The following is a 17,964-nucleotide window of genomic DNA, read 5'->3' on the forward strand; positions in this document are numbered from 1 at the left end:
CTTCTTATGTACAAGAGGCAACAACTGCATTCAAGGATTCAACTTGCTCTATCGTCAAGTTTGAGAACAATATTGCGTAGGTCTCCCACAATATCGACAAGTATGGAGAATTCATACCTCAGTCATGTGATGTGAACAAGCTTGATTATTGATTGATTATGGCAAAAAGATATTTGTAAGAAAATAACTTGTTTAAAAATATAAATGCTTAATTTTACATGTTAGATTTTCATTTCTAAAATTGTAGAGAGCGGATAGCTGTCTTCGCTATCCGCTCTCTACAATCTCACCTTCACTCACTAGAACCCTGGCTACAAAAATGGCGAATAAAAATCAACCCAAACAAATCCAAACACATAGTCTTCACACTCAAACGAACAACTCTTGGACCTGTCTTCTTATATAACACTCCTATCCCACCAGCCGACCATGTGCGGTACCTTGGACTGTACCTAGACAAAAGACTAACTTGGAACCCTCATACGAGACTTAAACGGGCTGAATTACACAAACGATACAAACTCCTTGCTAGACTACTGGACAAACGCTCAAAACTAACACTACAGAACAAGCGTCGACTGTACACTTCCCTTCTTGCTCCAATATGGACTTACGGACTTGAACTTTACGGGACAGCTAAACGATCTAACATCAACAGATTACAAACACTCCAATCTAAAATACTCCGCCGCATTGTAAACGCTCCCTTTTATGTCAGTAAACGCTCCCTTTTATGTCAGTAACCACTCCATACACACAGACCTCAACATTCCATTTATACCAGAACTTGCCAAAACCCGCTACAACACATTCCACCAAAAACTATCATTTCACCCTAATCCTTTAGCTGCAAACCTATTCTCAACCACACTTCCCTCCAACCCCCAAAGACGGCTGAGGCGCCGTTGGCCCCGTGACCATCACTGGATGATCATCATTCATGATTGCCACGCCATTTTTATTGTTCGCCCAGCATATTTCTAAAATGACCTGAAAAAAATAAACATTTACGAATTATAAAAAATCTAGGGATAATAACGGCTCGGTGGTTGAAAACTACGTTGAGACCTAATTTTAATTGCCAACATCCTGTTCTCAGATTTCCTCTATAGATAGCCTCTCACAAATACTGTTCAGTGACAGGTACTGTGTAGTGGACCGGCAAAATACTGAAATACAGTGTTGGCGCCAATCGCCAAAGATTTAATACCACAAATCTTTATTAATCACTTTATTATTGCTATTGTCCAACGCCTTATAAGAAAGAAAGTGAACAAAAGTTTTACAATTTGCATTATAAAAAAAGCTATGAGAAATTATCTGGATGTTAAAAAAGAGGGACATTTTTCGGACAAACGTAAGTTGTTATACTTGTACTTACTATTGTTTGCAACTGATTTCAATCAAACTTTTTATTTATTTTAAACATTTTATTTACATATTATATAAACAATTATAATTAGAAATTAATAATAAACAAAAGTGAACCAAATGAAGAATCTCAAGGTAATTATTTTCTAATCTGACTATTATTTGGCCTTAAACCATAGTTTGTAATTTGAAAGTTTTTTTTTGCCTTAATTTTCACTGATGGTCGGGTTAGTCGTGGATAGTTTACTTGAAACCATTTCCTTAAACTGAGTAAGTATTCTGTTCTCTCGTTTCTGTCTTTCTTCCTTGCTGAACATCGCCAGAGCGCGCTTCTCGTCGGCTGAATAGATTTGGTTCTCCTTTCTCAGACGTACAGCTTCCATACGACGATGTCTATAATGATAAAAAATAAATCACCTTAAGAAGTAAAAAAAGAAGAAATAAATTTATTGCGAAAATTGATTTTGTTTTGAGAAAAGTTATAAATTAGAAAAAATATCATTTTTGTAGACTTTAAATCGTTATCGTACAGCCCAATTATTTGGATAGTAGTTGCTACTGTCGCTGATTATAACGGTAATTGAGTACAGTGAACGTTCGCGTGATTATTAGTTATTAACTATTAATTAACAATGTGATTTGAAGACTGAAACCAAGACTGTATCAAGATCTATGAAAAACTGAACTCCATTTACAATATCACTATGTGTAGAGTTCTAAGTGAGTAGCCCAAAATTTAAATTTTCAATATAAATCAAATTGGTTTACACCTTTAGATATGGTTTTTGTGACTGTAATATTATTAAGTATACAGTCCTTGCGACGAAGAAGAGTCAGAACTGACTGGTCAAACAGGCATATTTCACGACGGAGGGTCCTCTTCAACTGATAGAAACACAATTTCATTGACAAAGTTTATGACAGTAAGTTATCACCGTATTATTTCATTATCTGTACACATAATTTCTTCTATAATTCGATTGAACATTGAAAATATTTAGTATATTTTGAACTTCAGGAGAAAATCATAATAATATGGCTTTCACACAACTACAGAAAGAAAAATTTGGTACTTTACCGTTAGCCGGGCGCAAATGTCGCCAATTGTGAACCAAACGCGAGCCAAGTCAACGGAATAAAAGTTGAAAACGTTCAACTATAAACAAATATTAATTAATAGTAAGCAAAACAAGTTCAACTATAAACAAATATTAATGAATTGTAAAGAAAACAGTTTTACCCTCAACTCTTTTTCGCTTGCGCCCGGCTAATGGAAAAGTACCGAAATTATTTTTGTATGAAGATGACCACTGAAATATGTGAAATTTCCAATGAAAACACAAAATTGAAAACGCGCAATGTCTTCTTTCTCTTACGAGGGTTAAACCAAGATGAAAAATGTACTGTAAGTCGTTCTAACCAGTTTAATAATGTGTGTATGGTAGATTAGTACATTAAACTGAAAAGCAACATCAGAAGGCCCATGTGAAAAACTGTACAAGTAAACCATTAAATAAAACTGAATAAATATCGTCTGTTTTAGGAAATTGTATCGTACGACCTTTATAAGTTTGAATTTCCGGTGATTTTATTTTTTAAACTATGCCGTTCATAAACAACCTTATAAAACTACACTGTTCGGACCTTAAAAACCTATACCCATTTTCTAAATAGCAAATGCTATTTCAAAAAAAAAAAAATTGAAAGAATCGTTAAATGTCGTTTCACTTAACGGTAAAAGAAAATGATAAAAATCAAAGAAAATCAAGTGCTAACCTGCTTCCGCTCATCACATAGCCAACAGATTCATAAGAGGCGATCTGATCGGAAGTCAAGCCGATCTCACCTCTACGTGGGATTCTTTTTCCTTCGGCCACATAGGCGGCCATTGCTGCACCTTCACCTGGCAGCAAGGCTTTGCCGAAATCTTTCTGCGATAAGGTGGCATGTGCTTTCAACACTGGCCCAATCTCGTCATCCTCAGCTGTTTTCTCTGCATCTGCAAGAACAAGATAAATCAATTCTCAAACCTCGAATCTCAAAGGTAGTTTTTTTGCTTCAGTAAAATAAAAATATACTCATATTATAATAATATACTATATTATACTTTTTTTTTTTAGACTTAATGGATCACAAAACAGTTATTTCCGGCAAAAATTCGAAATAAAAAATTTGACCTTACCTAGTGAAAGAAATTAAAAGCTACCAAAAAGCAAATCGAAAATCTTGATTACCAGAGACTCTTAAGAATGCAAGCAAAAAAGGTCATCGTAATTTTCCTTTTTCTCGAAGTCAACTTAGTTGATTATACAAAACTAAAAGATGTAATTTATTCTAATTAATATTTTACCATTCTTTTCAACCCAAATCTCTTCACCATCAGAATCTTCGGATTCACTTGAACTCTTTGATTTTTTCTTTTTCTTTTTATGTTTCTTTTCCTTCTTCTTTTTCTTCGAACTTTTCTGAAAATTAGAACGAGAATATTATATTTTAATACAATAAGTGCAATAATCACCCATTTTCCAATTTTAATAAAAAAAAACTTGGTCTGTACAAATGCTAACTATTGAATGTGATAATCACTACTTTTCATGAGAACGGAAAAACTGTTTTAATGTTCTACTCAAAATCAGAGCGTACTTATAAAATTGTTCATATTATATCATCATCTGTGTTTTGTTTCATTGCAAGTAGACTAAAATAATTTTTTCCAAATAAAAATTTGGATTATTTACCAAATAGTCATGCCATACTTTGAAAACCTATACTTGATTAATAATTTTTGTAATATTCATATCGTAATTTTGCTAATATAATATCTTCGTTAATTGCAATGCATAATTTTCGATTAGATAAAAAAAAAGAGCGCAAATCTTTCTTAGTCTTCAATATTTTCCAAATTCTTGAAACAAATAAAAAAAAGATTATAATAGTTCTTAAGGAGTGGCAAAGCATGAAAGGAGTACATACATTAGTAATACTCTCATATTCAACACGAAACAATAAAAATCATCCAGTTGCATAAATTTATTTTTATGATTTAAGGCGCATCATTATCTGAGGTTATTGGCGCCCGGAGCGTCGGCCTCCGGACAGTGTTTTCTTATTACAGACACAACACTCACCGGACAGTGAGCTCTAAGAAGCTCCTAGGAAGTGGAGAAAAAAGGTTTTTTTTCCTAGAAAACAATAAAAAGGGAAAGATACAAATCTATGTGTGCAAATGTAAGGAGCTCACAGAAAAGCCCAAAAGCCAATTTCAAGACAGTGAACAATACATTGAATAAAGAAGTACTTTAGAGTAGTGATGGGCAGAACGAGTCCGCGTTTGGAGTCGTTGGATTTGAATCAGTTCCAGGGTTGGAATCGATTCCAACAACTCGTTCACTGATTCCAGTCTGTACTTACCCTATGCATTAGTACAAATGTCACGCATTGTAATTAAATAAATAATTAAAAGTTAGCTTTTCCAGTTAATAACAAAACTATATTTCTATAACACACATTAAGTAGTTCCCTAATTCCCAATTGATCTGATAAATATAAAATTAACAACGTAACCAAATATTAACAAAAATAGGCTAGTCAAATATAAAAATTAAAGCAACTGCAGTTTTGTCGTTATCTAGCTTGACCACCGGCGTTAACTTGATTTAAGAAGAAAAACGCAAATGGGTAGGAAATTATTCCCATAAAAAAAAATTATAACCCTTCAAACAAGATGATAATTACTCATAAAGAAAGAAATATTTATTTACTATGAATTAATATCAAGCTTTTAAAATAGCTTATTATTTTACAAAAAGAAAAAGCTGTGTGCCAAATCTTTAACTTAGCGGCTGGACGCTCTTTCTCTTATCTTCATTGGCGAAAGTTAAATCGTGTACATGTCATGACGACGATCAAAGTAATACTGAGTAGTGATGGGCTATTAGAGCGGACTCGTTCCACTGGAACGAGTCCGATGGTGGAACGAGTTGATTCAAATCCCTATTTTAAAAAAAAGTGATTCCGCCCCGCCCCAAAAAATTGAGGCAAATTAAAATGAAAATAATTAATACTGTAGTCGTTTACACTAAAATAAAACTCACTTAAGGCTACTATGTAGAAGTTCACTGACACATTCCAACTTGTAAGAGGAATCCACACCAAAATACAAAATCTGGCGAGCTTAAATACTGATGCTTGAAGAATAAAATAAGTTCCAAGGTTTTTTTAGAATATCGATTCTAAAATAATATTCATTTTATTATTTTGTTAATTTCTAAACAAAAGTAGGGGTCGATCTAAGACAGGGAGTCGAAGGAAAAATAATTTCGTACCCAATATAGCGAACCTTGCAAAGAAACACCAGGCACACCCATCTCATTAATTAAAAAGCAATGCTGTAGTTACTTTACTTATTATTTAATATTTTATTTTACATATAGAAAATGCTGTGTGCTTAATCTTTAACTTAGCGGCTGGACGCTCTTTCTCTTATCTTCATTGGCGAAAGTTAAATCGTGTACATGTTATTACGACGATCAAAGTAATACTGAGCTAAAAAATAGTATTACCTAACTGGTTTACTTACTGCTGTATCCCTCCCACTCTATCACCTACTTCACAAACATTCGTCGATTGGAAATGGGTTGTAGTTTAATATTCGTTTCATTTGAAAACAAAAAACATTATAACGCTTTCTCAAGATGTTTTTAATTTTTAAAAATTTGTTTTTGTCCATTACTCTTATAATATACGAAGAATTTCGAATAAAATATAATATACAAACACAGAATGATCTAGAGTGCAGGTGGAGTCAGTCGGCGTTGTCATGGTGATGGAACCGTTTAACGACTCCGGCCCAACACCAGCAATTTCATTGGTTAAATCCACTGGAATTGGTGGAGTCAAATCCGGAGTGATTTAAATCCTTTTGAAACCGGACTCGTTCCATTTTTTCGTTCACTGAATCTAGCCAATAGAAAATGCTGGAGCTGGAACCGGAGTCGTTAAACGGTTCCATCACCATGACAACGCCGACTGACTCCACCTGCATTCTAGATCATTTGTGTTTGTATATTATATTTTATTTAAAATTCTTCGTATTTTACAAGAGTAATGGACAAAAACAAATTTTTAAAACTTAAAAACATCTTGAGAAAGCGTTATAATGTTTTTTGTTTTCAAATGAAACAAATATTTAACTAAAACCTACTTCCAATCGACGAATGTTTGTGAAATAGGTGATAGAGTGGGAGGGATACAGCAGTAAGTAAAGCAGTTAGGTAATACTATTTTTTAGCTCAGTATTACTTTGATCGTCGTCATGACATGTACACGATTTAACTTTCGCCAATGAAGATAAGAGAAAGAGCGTCCAGCCGCTAAGTTAAAGATTTGGCACACAGCTTTTTCTTTTTGTAAAATAATAAGATATTTTAAAAGCTTGATATTAATTCATAGTAAATAAATATTTCTTTCTTTATGAGTAATTATCATTTTGTTTGAAGGGTTATAATTTTTTTTTATGGGAATAATTTCCTACCCATTTGCGTTTTTCTTCTTGAATCAAGTTAACTCCGGTGGTCAAGCTAGATAACGACAAAACTGCAGTTGCTTTAATTTTTATATTTGACTAGCCTATTTTTGTTAATATTTGGTTACGTTGTTAATTTTATATTTATCAGATCAATTGGGAATTAGGGAACTACTTAATGTGTGTTAAAGAAATATAGTTTTGTTATTAACTGGAAAAGCTAACTTTTAATTATTTATTTAATTACAATGCGTGACATTTGTACTAATGCATAGGGTAAGTACAGACTGGAATCAGTGAACGAGTTGTTGGAATCGATTCCAACCCTGGAACTGATTCAAATCCAACGACTCCAAACGCGGACTCGTTCTGCCCATCACTAATACTGAGCTAAAAAATAGTATTACCTAACTGGTTTACTTACTGCTGTATCCCTCCCACTCTATCACCTATTTCACAAACATTCGTCGATTGGAAGTAGGTTTTAGTTAAATATTTGTTTTATTTGAAAACAAAAAACATTATAACGCTTTCTCAAGATGTTTTTAAGTTTTAAAAATTTGTTTTTGTCCATTACTCTTGTAAAATACGAAGAATTTCAAATAAAATATAATGTACAAACACAAATGATCTAGAATGCAGGTGGAGTCAGTCGTCGTTGTCATGGTGATGGAACCGTTTAACGACTCCGGTTCCAGCTTCAGCATTTTCTATTGGCTAGATTCAGTGAACGAAAAAATGGAACGAGTCCGGTTTCAAAAGGATTTAAATCACTCCGGATTTGACTCCACCAATTCCAGTGGATTTAACCAATGAAATTGCTGGTGTTGGGCCGGAGTCGTTAAACGGTTCCATCACCATGACAACGACGACTGACTCCACCTGCACTCTAGATCATTCTGTATTTGTATATTATATTTTATTCGAAATTTTTCGTATATTATAAGAGTAATGGACAAAAACAAATTTTTAAAAATTAAAAACATCTTGAGAAAGCGTTATAATGTTTTTTGTTTTCAAATGAAACGAATATTAAACTACAACCCATTTCCAATCGACGAATGTTTGTGAAGTAGGTGATAGAGTGGGAGGGATACAGCAGTAAGTAATCCAGTTAGGTAATACTATTTTTTAGCTCAGTATTACTTTGATCGTCGTCATGACATGTACACGATTTAACTTTCGCCAATGAAGATAAAAGAAAGAGCGTCCAGCCGCTAAGTTAAAGATTTGGCACACAGTATTTTCTATATGTAAAATAAAATATTAAATAATAAGTAAAGTAACTACAGCATTGCTTTTTAATTAATGAGATGGGTGTGCCTGGTGTTTCTTTGCAAGGTTCGCTATATTGGGTACGAAATTATTTTTCCTTCGACTCCCTGTCTTAGATCGACCCCTACTTTTGTTTAGAAATTAACAAAATAATAAAATGAATATTATTTTAGAATTGATATTCTAAAAAAACCTTCGAACTTATTTTATTCTTCAAGCATCAGTATTTAAGCTCGCCAGGTTTTGTATTTTGGTGTGGATTCCTCTTACAAGTTGGAATGTGTCAGTGAACTTCTACATAGTAGCCTTAAGTCAGTTTTATTTTAGTGTAAACGACTACAGTATTAATTATTTTCATTTTAATTTGCCTCAATTTTTTGGGGCGGGGCGGAATCACTTTTTTTTAAAATAGGGATTTGAATCAACTCGTTCCACCATCGGACTCGTTCCAGTGGAACGAGTCCGCTCTAATAGCCCATCACTATTTCTTATTACAGACACAACACTCACCGGACAGTGAGCTCTAAGAAGCTCCTAGGAAGTGGAGAAAAAAGGTTTTTTTTCCTAGAAAACAATAAAAAGGGAAAGATACAAATCTATGTGTGCAAATGTAAGGAGCTCACAGAAAAGCCCAAAAGCCAATTTCAAGACAGTGAACAATACATTGAATAAAGAAGTACTTTAATTGAATAAGTAAGAAGTAGAGTGAGGCATTTACTTTAAACTCGATTTTAGATACGTATTTAGCCCTTCTTAATACTTCACAAGAAGTAGAACCATACATCAAAAAGTGTGTACATTAAAATACATCTAATTGAGTACCTACCCAAACCTTATACAAAAGTGCCCTTAATTGAATTTTCAGGAAAAACATTTCAAATAAAAGATATAGATCTACAAATAAATGATTAGTTCACCAAATTTTACAAAATTCATTGAAGCCATTTTTTGAAAAAATCTCAAATAACTGAAAAACAGATTCAGTAAAGAAGTACATAGGTACCTGCCACCGAACCAATATTCAATGAGAATAATTATACTTTAAATTATTTGAAGACAAACTAACCTTAGATTTCTCCGAATGTTTCTTTTTCTTTTTTCTCTTCAAATCTTTTTCACTTTCCGAACTGCTGTTTGCATTAACATCCAATTTCACTTCTTCATCAGAGCTGAAGTAAACAAAGTAAAATAAATATATTCATTCAATAACGGATAGATATATGCCATTTTTTAGCAGATGCTGAAAATAAAGCTAGCCAACATTGCTGTAACTGGTCAGCTAGTAGTTATGAAGTAAATACGTCTCTAAATACATATGTAGTGTCGAACTGGAGGATAGAAGGTAAATGACCCCACATGCTATCCCGAGTCTTTTTACTTATATCAATGATCAGCGTCTCCCTTGAAGCAACTTAAAGAAATGAGGAGGCAAATACGAGCAAATGTTAGGCTGCTGAACCTGGCCCACTGAAACGACTGTAGGAAACTTCCCAGACTTAGTCAAAATGTGGATTATCACCGGCATAGATGTTTCGTCCAAATAAAAAAGAAAAAAAGGCAGAATTCCTTTTTATATGTCCCACCTCCGGAAAATCAATCTTATCTAAAGTGCATCTATAAGAACGAATATTAAAACAGAAATGCTTCAAGGTAATGGGGGAAAATATCCCGATTAATGGAAAATGGAAAACAATATGGTATTGAAAAATCACTCCTCATTTTTCCCAATATGGGTTTATACTCACTCCTCAAACATCCTTAAAGGAGACTTCCCCCAAACACTGGCCACTCCGAAAAAGGTAATTCTCTCTCGTTCTTCCCTTCTGTGGTTCATAAATTCTTCTTCAAGATCTTCATCTTTTAATTTTCTGGCATAATGTTCTCTTCTATCTCTATCATCTCTACTAAAATCTCTTGCCCTAATAAATCCATTATCTGACAGTTTTCTTACACTCTCTGTTAGATGATCATCTCTTTTACTTTTGTCCTTAACATATTTATGACTGCTTTCACGGCCATCATGTCTGTAAACAATTCTCTCTTCTTTTCTACTTCGCAATCTTTCTTCTGAAGGTTCTCGAGACTTCCTTCTTCTAGATCTACTGCGAGATCTTGATGGAGCCATTGAAGCAAAAGAATGAAGAAAATTAAACAAAAGAATAACTAAGAAATCACATCTGTGAAATTAATGTGGGACATAGTTCACAGTTTTGTTCTATTATAATAAAGTACAAAAACTTGATAACAAAAAAAGCAAACCTAAAATTTAAAGAACGTTACTACGCATTCAAGCAACCGCAGTTGCTTCTCAAATTAGTTACAATGTACGCAGTTAATTAAAAATCAATAGAAAAAATGAAATTTCGAAAATATTTATGCACCTATTCAAATTAAATTTAACTATTTAGTTAAACAGGTAGATAAAACATAACGTCTACTCTCCAAAAACATAACCTCGCAGATAATCGAATCGTAGCCTAAACTGTACTGCGATCTGTAGTGTTTGAAGAAGCCTTACAAGTTACAGCAGTGGAGGTTATATTTACGTTTTGCAGACGTAAGTTTTAATTAAATTTCCGTAAATAAGTTTTAATTTAATATTTGCCAATTGAAGCGGAAATAGAAATACAAATTTCATAAATGGAATTCAAAAATAAAGCCAAAAATGGTGTAAAAGTGTTAAAAAGAAAAGTAGTTGATGATATTTATGATATTGATCCTATTTCAGAGGATGATGAGCCGGGTAAGTATTTTTTTTTTTTTAATATTGATTAATTTGTTTATTTAGAAAGTATGTTTGAAATATTTTTAAATTGCAGTACACAAAAAGGACAAAGATACCGTTGTCAGACATCGGTTATGCCCATATCTAGATACGATTAACAGGCAAGTTTTGGATTTTGATTTTGAAAAACTCTGTTCAGTATCGCTATCAAGAATAAATGTATATGCCTGTTTGGTTTGTGGAAAATATTTCCAAGGTATTATTTTTTTAATTTTGAATACTTGAATTTGAATTTTTGACTCGCCAAGTTGAGAGTTTTGCTATTACTTTTGCTCCCACTTTTTTTTCCTCAAGCCGTCTCCTCGACATTATATATTAGAGATATTAAAATGAGTAAGCCAAATATATTGTGAATGCGCTGTAGAAGCATGCCTTGAATGCCACAATTGACCAAAATCATATGGAGTGACGTACGTTTCAGTTCCTTTACTAATTTCTACAATTTTAGTCGAAAACCAATTTTTGGCTTACAATAATGATTTGAGGAGGCATGCTTCCAAAGTTACCAGTACTCACTAAAAATCATGTCAGCAAATTATCAAACTTATGATACCTATTTCTCGTTTAAGTTACCTATGTATTGCAGGTCGAGGAACAAATACACATGCCTATACCCACAGTGTTGCCGAGAGCCATCATGTTTTTCTTAATTTACACACATTGAAATTCTATTGTTTGCCAGATAATTATGAAATTGTGGGTATGTATAAAGGTTTCACGGTAAAACAATATAGATGCAGTATTCACTTTGATTTAGAATATAAATAAATATATTATAAGATCACCCTATTTGAGATATTGTTAAACTCTTGGAAACAGAACAGTGCAGAAGCAGATTATTCTCTAGAACTTCTTCTTTAAACTCTTTCGAACCCCCTAATTACTCGAATCTGCAGGATAGCAATACAAGAGAATGGCTTCGATTCCCAGGGCTAGCAAAAGATTCCAAAAAATACAACTTTGTTACACACCTATATAATTTACGAGCAAACTGTTTTCTGCGAGGAAATAAATGAAAAGTTCAAAAGTTTATTGTCTTTAAACCTTATATATATATAGTTTTTAAAACAAGTTCGAAAAATTTGTTAAAGTAATGGATACTATTACACTGTGTGTATAAATAAAAAATTGTGGATGTTTAACTGATATCTCAAGTAATCAAGATTTCTTCTTTATTGCTTCGGAAGAATTTATTTATTTATTTTTTTTTTTAAGATTCTTCATTGGATGACATTAAATATGTGTTAAATCCAACGTTTACTTCAGACCATATAAGATCTCTGGATACTAGTGACAAACTTTCCAGAGCGATCGATGGTACGTTATATTTGCCTGGCATTGTTGGTTTAAATAACATCAAAGCTAATGATTACTGTAACGTTATCCTGCAGGTAAATAACAAAATATAATGCCGCCATTTTTTTTTTTTTTATCTACTATACTGTAATAAATTTACTATTGTGCTGTATGTGTTGTGTTATCAATTAATTCTATGTTCTCTTTCTTTAGGCTCTCTGCCATGTGACACCTTTAAGAGATTTCTTTTTACGAGAAATCAACTATGCTCGTGTGAAACGTCCACCAGGCGATAGCTCATTTCTTCTGGTTCAAAGATTCGGAGAACTCATGAGAAAGTTATGGAATCCAAGAAATTTTAAAGCACACGTATCTCCGCATGAAATGTTACAAGCTGTTGTACTATGGAGTCGCAAGAAATTCCAGTTTACCAAACAAGGTTTTTGGTTTTGTTTTTCCGTTTTTTATTCAAAATAATAAGGTTTTTCTACTATTGGTCCGTGGAACATAACTTATCAACTCATGTTTTGATCTTCATAAACGCAACATTACAATTATTCTAAGTCTATGTAGAATGTTTTAAATCAATTGTGTCCTCTTCAAGTTACTGCACAACAGACTATTTATTAACATTTAAACCATACGACTACTGCAGTGCAGAAATCTTTCAGCGGAGCCTCAACAATTCTATTCCAGCCACTCTCTTCGCAGCTCAACACAATTTCTATTTTAAAATCAACTCTTAATTCCCACATAAGAAAATGATGTGGAGTGATTTACACAAAACTTTGGTTACAGGTGATCCTATTGATTTCTTATCATGGTTTCTGAACGCATTGCATATTGCACTGAACGGAAACAAAAGTCCAGAATCATCTGTCATTTATCGTACATTTCTGGGTGCAATGAGAATTAGAACGCGTAAAATTCCTCCAGTGGAATTGGAAGAGAGACAACGATCAGAACTTTTGCTAACACAAGAGTATCAAGAATCAGTGGCCGATTCTCCATTCTTGTATCTTACTTGCGATCTACCGCCTCCACCTCTGTTTAAAGATGAAATCATGGAGAATATCATACCACAAGTAAGTAAACAATTACAAGGTCTCCATGACGTTTTTAGTATGTTGATGAGAGTACTTGGAATTTTTGTATATCATCGTAGTCAGATGAAAGCTGAGAAGTTGGAATCGAACGAAAATAATTCCATATTTTTAAAAGAATTGTTTATGCTGGATTGGACTGTAGAAACCAATTAAAATTCTTGAAACAATCTATTGATGCTTGGATTAAGTGAGTATTCATTCGTTCATGGAATTAAGGTGAAATGTTATTGTATATATTAAAATTTTTGCAATTTTTAAATGTTTTTCTTTATAGTTTTTTTTTAATTGAAGATTTAAAAGGTAATATTGCTTTAGTTTTATGAATTAACCCAGAGTCATTTTGTTCTCTCTGCAGGGAAAGTGTATTTATAATTTTTTTTATTGAACTTCACTTAATTTTCTTTGTGAAATCTTGACATCTTTTAACAACGTTAAATGTTGTAAAATTCCTAAAATTAAAAATAGGCGAAGTTGCACGTAATAATGCTCCAGGCGTATTTTTTTTTTTTTTTTTTTTTTTAATTAAAACGCGTATTTCATTAAATTTAATGCCTCTATGGCCGCTTGCCCAAACAAAATTAAACCATTTTTTAATTGTACTTAGTTTGGGAAACTTATGGCATGAAAAAATATTTGTTTTAACTTAGAAATAATTAGTTTCCACTTTTTTTTTACATCTAGTGCGCGAGATTTACTTATATTTATAAAGGTATCTTCCTCTGAATGGTAACTAGGATGGACTGGACTCAAGGTAAATGTAGAAAATATTTTTTTCTCGCTTTAAAGAAGAGTGTGATCAGAATCGAACTTTTACACGGATTCCTTATACACTATTGTGTGGGGTTACTTTTTAGAATGTGGGTGGAAACCCTGCCCTAAGTTAGCAGAAAATTCTTCTAACTTAAGGAAGTTCAAAGTTTTTGCTAATTGGGTTGAACCTAGAATTTTTAATAAGAACAATGATCTTTGAGAACAAATAATAATTTTTTTTCTCAGAGGTTACAATAATTTACAATTCGATAGTAAAAACATTTAATTATGATCATATTAACATTAGCATTTCAGAAATTACAAACATCAGACAACAATCCAGGAGCTCCGTTAATAGCTGTATATATTTGTGATAAGGGAAATCTCATGGAAATTACTCAGGATCAGAAGTGTTGGATAATTTGGTTGGTTTTATTAGAAACTTTATTAGTAGAAGTCAGATTCTACCAACACTGAATCTCTGAATGGATGAAATACTTAAACCGGTCAGAATTAAACATGTTCCTGGCTCAGCCAGATGCGTCATTTTCTCACATTTTGCTGCAGAGGGTCCTCTCTCGCCTCTTATTACAAAAAATCTGTTGAGATTTCTGTACACCTTCTTAATTTTGGACTTTAGGCCTTCTTTTTTCTTTTTCTAATATAGAGTACAGCAAAAGTGTTAAAAAGAAGTGCTTTTTTTTCATTCTTAGCTATTGAAGTGAACAAACATGTTGGTAGAACACAGCATTAACTAGCTGTAGAAGTGTTCCCTTCAGTACCAACAGTCGCTGAAAAAGCTTGGAAGAAGTTGTTTGATTTTTTTCATTTTCAGCGTTCTGGCTACTTTTCACTAGTTTCTTCGAAGCCAAATCAGAATTTCCAATTCCAGACTGGTGAGAGGTGAAGCTCAAGCAGTAATCGCAATAATTGCAGTAAATCTAGCTTCAATGCAAAGGCGGTAAAATGAGCGTTGGGCTTTCCACTCTTGAAAGTACTCGATATTAAGTTATTAATTTGCTAATATTTTAAAAAAGATTTGATTTATAAAAGTTTCAGGCAATGTGTACACATCAGAAAATATAAATTTAAAATTAAAAGTAAACTGAAAAATTAAAATTAATAAAAAGTCAATTAGGTTTATTTTTGTAAATACTACTTCTTTTCTTAGGTAAATCTTTTCACTCTGTTAACAAAGTTTAATGGCGAAACTGAAAAAGAATACAAAACATATAAAGAGAATTTTCTTAAAAAATTCGAAATAACAAGATTGCCTCCTTTTCTAATATTGTATATAAAGGTAAATAATTTTAATTTTATTTACTCTAAATAATCATTGACAGTTTGTTTTTATTTTGTAATTACTACACCTTCGTTGCAGAGATTTACAAAGAATACGTTTTTTGTTGAAAAGAATCCTACAATTGTGAACTTCCCTGTCAAGTAAGTAACAGTTGGTAAGATGAATGAATGTATTTGTTAGTTGGAGTATGAATGTGTAAAAAAGAAGTAAAAACTCAAACTTTATATTAATTTTGGAATTCCAATAGTTTATGGTGGTGAGAGGTGAAGCTCAAGCAGTAATCGCAATAATTGCAGTAAAAAAAAAGTTGTGATATTTGAATCAGATTTTTATAATGAGAATTTAAAATTAAAAACATATTAATGATCATTTACAGAAGTATAGATTTTGGTGATTTCCTTACTCCTGAAGTTAAAGCTCTTCATAAAAGTACTGTTTATGACCTAGTAGCAAACGTTGTACACGATGGTGAACCAGATAAAGGTACTTATAGAGTACATCTTTTGCACAAGGTAATCACGATTTCGGATATTTTATAATAATGATAATACGATAATAGATGTTTGGGAAGTGCAGTGTTTGAGAACTTGCTTCAATTGTTTTACAGGGAAATGGTAAATGGTATGAAATGCAGGATTTACATGTGACTGACATACTTCCACAGATGATAACTCTAACAGAAGCTTATATTCAAGTAAGTTAATACGTCTTTTTTTTTAAAAAAAATGAATATTAGTCAGTTGGTTTTGATGATTATTTATTTTTACATTTACGCTCAAATAGAAAACGCGGCTTCTCAGGAAATCAGTATTTTCTTACATATTATGTAGTGTGTTATAAATATTTAAGCTTAAATGAACTTATGGGAACAGTTATACAGTTTGTCAGTGAGTTAGTCTAAATCCAAATAGTTGCACACCTTCATCATTCTTTTCAGGTGTGTTTTAGGTGAATGTTGGATCAGTCAATGGTTTATGTTGTTAGGTTGGGAAACCCATAAGCCTCTGAAGACGTGAAATTCACGTCACGTATTATGTCTAGTCAATTTCTCCCTTTGGAGCACTTTTGATTTAATCTTCGACTTCAGACACAATCAAGAAAAATAAAATAAAGTAGGATTGAAAAATGTCTCTTCCTGGCTGGATTCTGAAATATCTGGCTCGGATATAATAATCATAAAAACCATGAAGATAAGCTATATTTACGAGTAAACTGAACTTATTGAGTCAAATTTTACTTACTTTTAAACTTGATTTCTTGATAAATAGAAAATTTCTGATTGCCTAGTTAATCAACGCAGAGCAAAACTACTTTGTTGTAATCATGGAATTTAGACCAGTAAGGTCCTTTTTTAACTCAATAAGAAAGGAGTTCATGAAATTATGCGGAGTTTGTCAAAAGATAATATTAGACCCGAATCGAAAGAAGAAATAATAAAACAAGAAAGATGTGTAAAAAAATCTAAGCAAATGAAACATAATTTCACTAATTATTGAAATATAACTTCAAAGAGGTGTCTTAAAGTTTTTATGAAACAAGATAACACACCGTTAATCTGAAACACGGCATTAAATACAAAAAAAACTACACAAAAAATTAAATCTTGAGGAATAGATGTGAGGGAAGATTGTTTCACACAAGGCCTGTTCTGGAATGAATTCTATCCGTAGTAATTGTTCACTAAGAGTGTCAAAAATCTTAGGGCTAGTCCAACTTAAATTAAACAAGTCAAGTTTTATGTAAAATTAGGTGTTTCAAGGGTCTTATCGTAAAGGTTTTTTGTGCAGTTAGTGTGGGATATCCGCAGGGATAACAAAATCCCTAAAGAAGCATCTCTAGGGATGCGCGTAATCCACACAAAATTTTACCTAACTACTAAATTCTTATATAATTTAATCTGAATTATTTCTTCAATGTTCACAGATCTATGAGTTAAAAAAAGAAGAAACTCCAAAGTCTGCTTCTTAAGATTGGGTGACGAAAAAAAAAGAAAAGTTGAATATATGGGTGTGTTCAATAGGCTGAAGTTTTGAAATCCTACTTGAATAGCAAAAATATAATTACCTTTATAACAAATATTTAAAGAGGCAATGCAATTTTGTTACAAATATATTTCATTTCTTAAAAAAAAAGAAACAGTTGTTTTAAATTTTAAATCCGAAAAATATTTTTAGAGAGATATGTAAGATATTGTTAAATACGTAATTACATTCTTAGTGCTGGGTAATATCGTTTATTTTACCCATCACACCATAATATTCAACAATTTGATGTGTGACGGAAACTTGGAAGTCACATTCTCATCACCTAACTGATGACGGATGTAAATCAGCGATATGTGAGATACTTTTGAGCTCTCAAAAACTCGAAAAAAACCCTTAAGGAAGGCTTCACATAATTTTTCTTTAAATGCAGTTCATAAAACCGTAAGTTTTACATAAGTATGGGCAAAAGAGTAAAATTACATATTTAAAAAAAAACATTGAAGCCATTATCACGAAAGTTGAAAAAGTACTAATTGAAACGCATTTCTATAAAAGAATTTAACGCATAT

General features: G+C 32.4%; 2 protein-coding genes across 2 annotated transcripts; one reads left to right on the plus strand and one right to left on the minus strand.

Moving 5' to 3' along the window:
* Window positions 1-1,397: 1,397 nt before the first annotated feature.
* Window positions 1,398-10,295, minus strand: LOC141458369 (uncharacterized). Its single transcript, XM_074136252.1, has 5 exons — window positions 9,916-10,295; window positions 9,237-9,339; window positions 3,722-3,836; window positions 3,148-3,370; window positions 1,398-1,764 (listed from the first exon to the last, which is right to left on the minus strand). The coding sequence occupies exons 1-5, from the start codon at window positions 10,293-10,295 to the stop codon at window positions 1,578-1,580; spliced, it is 1,008 nt and encodes a 335-aa protein (XP_073992353.1). The 3' UTR covers window positions 1,398-1,577.
* Window positions 10,296-10,770: 475 nt separating this feature from the next.
* On the plus strand, window positions 10,771-17,546 carry Usp39 (ubiquitin specific protease 39). The gene is made up of 11 exons (XM_074136244.1): window positions 10,771-10,913; window positions 10,990-11,151; window positions 11,542-11,655; window positions 12,171-12,346; window positions 12,465-12,690; window positions 13,050-13,336; window positions 15,279-15,407; window positions 15,489-15,550; window positions 15,787-15,922; window positions 16,018-16,104; window positions 17,334-17,546. The coding sequence occupies exons 1-11, from the start codon at window positions 10,811-10,813 to the stop codon at window positions 17,376-17,378; spliced, it is 1,527 nt and encodes a 508-aa protein (XP_073992345.1). The 5' UTR covers window positions 10,771-10,810; the 3' UTR covers window positions 17,379-17,546.
* The last annotated feature ends 418 nt before the right edge of the window (window positions 17,547-17,964 follow it).

This window comes from Rhodnius prolixus, unplaced genomic scaffold (genome assembly GCF_049639745.1).
Source record: "Rhodnius prolixus isolate KJV_2025 unplaced genomic scaffold, Rpr scaffold_5, whole genome shotgun sequence".
Classification (NCBI taxonomy): Eukaryota; Metazoa; Arthropoda; class Insecta; order Hemiptera; family Reduviidae; genus Rhodnius; species Rhodnius prolixus.